Raw genomic sequence first — 2500 nt, forward strand, 5'->3', positions numbered from 1 at the left:
CAAAGAGCACACACACACACACACACACACACACACACACACACCCAGGTTCCTGACCGACGACGAGGACTTGACAGAGCAGCCATCAAGTGTTAGACAGTATTCTAGATTATTATGTGAGGAAGTTTTTTGTCCAATAATTAGAATCTCTGTTTTTTCAGAGTTTAGTCGTAGGAAATTACTAGTCATCCAGTTTTTATATCAGCTGTGCATTCCGTTAATTTAGTGAACTGGTAAGTTTCGTCGGGGCGTGAAGAAATATAGAGCTGAGTATCGTCAGCATAACAGTGAAAACTAATGCTATGCTTCCTAATGATATCGCCTAAGGGTAGCATGTACAGAGTGTGTGTGTGTGTGTGTGTGTGTGTGTGTGTGTGTGTGTGTGTGTGTGAGGGTAGCATGTACAGAGTGAACAGCAGCGGTCCTAGTACTGAGCCTTGTGGTACGCCATACTGAACTTGTGATCAATGAGACATCTCTTCATTTACTGCTACAAACTGATAACGGTCAGATAAGTCAAGTCAAGTCAAGTCAAGTTTATTTATATAGCGCTTTTCACAATACAGATTGTATCAAAGCAGCTTCACAGTATTAAATAAAAATAATACATCAATGCTTGTTTCTAGTGGAAAACGTCCACGTTTGGTAATGCTGATCAATAGTATTGTTGATTGATTAATTAAATTAAATATCCCCAAATGAGCAAGCCAAAGGCAACAGTGGCAAGGAACCGAAAAACTCCATCAGGTGACCTAATGGAGAAAAAAAAAAACCTTGGGAGAACCCAGGCTCAGTCGGGGCCAGTTCTCCTCTGGCGTTTTTAAGATAAGTATGATTTAAACCATGCTAATGCAATTCCACTAATGCCAACATAATTTGAGTCTATTTAAAATAAAATTGCTGGAAAAGAGAGTCAAACGGTTGGCTCTCAGTGACGTGAGGCCGCTAGCAGACGGTCGGTTTAGCCAGTCTGTCTGCTTCCTGACCTGAGCCCCAGTTTGTCATGTTTGAGCTGTAAGACTATGTGCCATATTACTAGAGAGAAGAGCAGCACCATCCCAGGAGGGGATCTCGAACTTTAAGAGCTTCCTCTGGAGAGGAATAACTTTCGGGAGAGTGCTAGAGCTCCTTTGTTGGTGAAATGATGTGTGTGTGTGAGATGTTCCAGAGAGGCATGTTATGGGTGTGTTTTAGTGAAGCGCTGCGGAGCTTCAGGCCCAACGGTGGAGAAACAGCAGCAGTTTTGGGCTCGGTGTTCCTGACCCGAGGCTATTAGCCCCGCCCGCCTGTTTAAGCCCTGCTCACACTGGCCCGACAGTAGAAACACTGAGGACACGGTTCACACACACACACACACACACACACACAGCGCAAAGCAAGGGTTCACAAAAATGCTGCACACTGTTGATTCAAGATGAAACTGCCAAAATGCAAACATTTTCTAGAAGTCGTGCTGAATCTGTGGTCTCTGATGATGGGCAGATCAGCTCCTAGCAGAGTTTGATAGATACTGAAAGTGAATTGGAAACTGAGTCCCAATAATATATAAAACTGATAAAGAAATATAACCGTGCCGTGCAGTTTTTGTTCCCCAATTCAACACGTTACATGACTGAAACATCAACAACACATACAGCAGAAAAAAGAACTAAAGAAAATATAGAGATATATTGTGATTCACAGCATATTAGCAGGAGGAGATCTGACCTTTGATCCCGGGCAGGTCGATACTGGCGTGCTCATGGATCCCTATACCGTTACGAATAATCCTCAGAGAGCCTTCCTTAAACGCTCCGGAGCACGTCACCAACTGCAGGAACACACACACACGCACACACACACGCACACAGGCTTCATCCTAGCTGATGATACACTGCTTCATTGATGTGATAAAGCTAGCTACAGACAAACATGAACTCTTAACAAACAGTGTTAATGTTACGTAGGGCTGCAACGACGCATGAAACTTGTCTGTCACAACTCCATGTTTTATATGATTTATGATGATGTGGTGAGGTGTGTGTGTGTGGTGTGTGTGTGGTGTGCTGGGCTCACCTGACCCTGGCCTTGCCTCTCCAGGTCCACCACACACATGTCCACTATCGGGCCCAGGTTAGTGAAGGTCTCCATCACTGCCACATACGAACCCTGGTCGTTACTGTCCACATTCAGCTGCACACACACACACACACACACCACGCTGGCCTTAGAGAACACACCATTATCACAGAGCAAGAACTCATCTGCCAGATCACAGACCTTCACTAGCTGAGAATCTCCCAGTCTGGATCCCACGAACACCACACCGTTATCCAGATACGTCAGGCACTCCGCGATCGAGGTCTAGAACACACACACACACACACACACACACGTGTGCTGAAGAAGGTTCTGTCACGTGTGTATCTGCACACACACACTGATTACTAGGTGTGGTCGCACGTCATTCGCGGATTAACTGCTAAATTTAACCATCATAGAGTGAAAGTTTATAATTTGG

The 2500-nt window shown here is 44.8% G+C and overlaps 1 protein-coding gene across 3 annotated transcripts in view; it reads right to left on the reverse strand.

Annotated features, from left to right (window-relative positions):
- ddb1 (damage-specific DNA binding protein 1) overlaps positions 1–2500 on the reverse strand; it is a 40632-nt gene that overhangs the window by 21244 nt on the left and 16888 nt on the right. For all 3 annotated transcript variants that reach the window (XM_084124971.1, XM_084124973.1, XM_084124972.1), the window contains 3 exons: positions 2260–2343; positions 2056–2172; positions 1708–1810 (listed from right to left, as the gene is read on the reverse strand). In XM_084124971.1, coding sequence (XP_083981097.1) covers positions 1708–1810; positions 2056–2172; positions 2260–2343 — 304 coding nt within the window. The remainder of the gene's footprint in view (positions 1–1707; positions 1811–2055; positions 2173–2259; positions 2344–2500) is intronic.

This window comes from Abramis brama (genome assembly GCF_963993115.1).
Source record: "Abramis brama genome assembly, chromosome: 9".
Lineage (NCBI taxonomy): Eukaryota > Metazoa > Chordata > Actinopteri > Cypriniformes > Leuciscidae > Abramis > Abramis brama.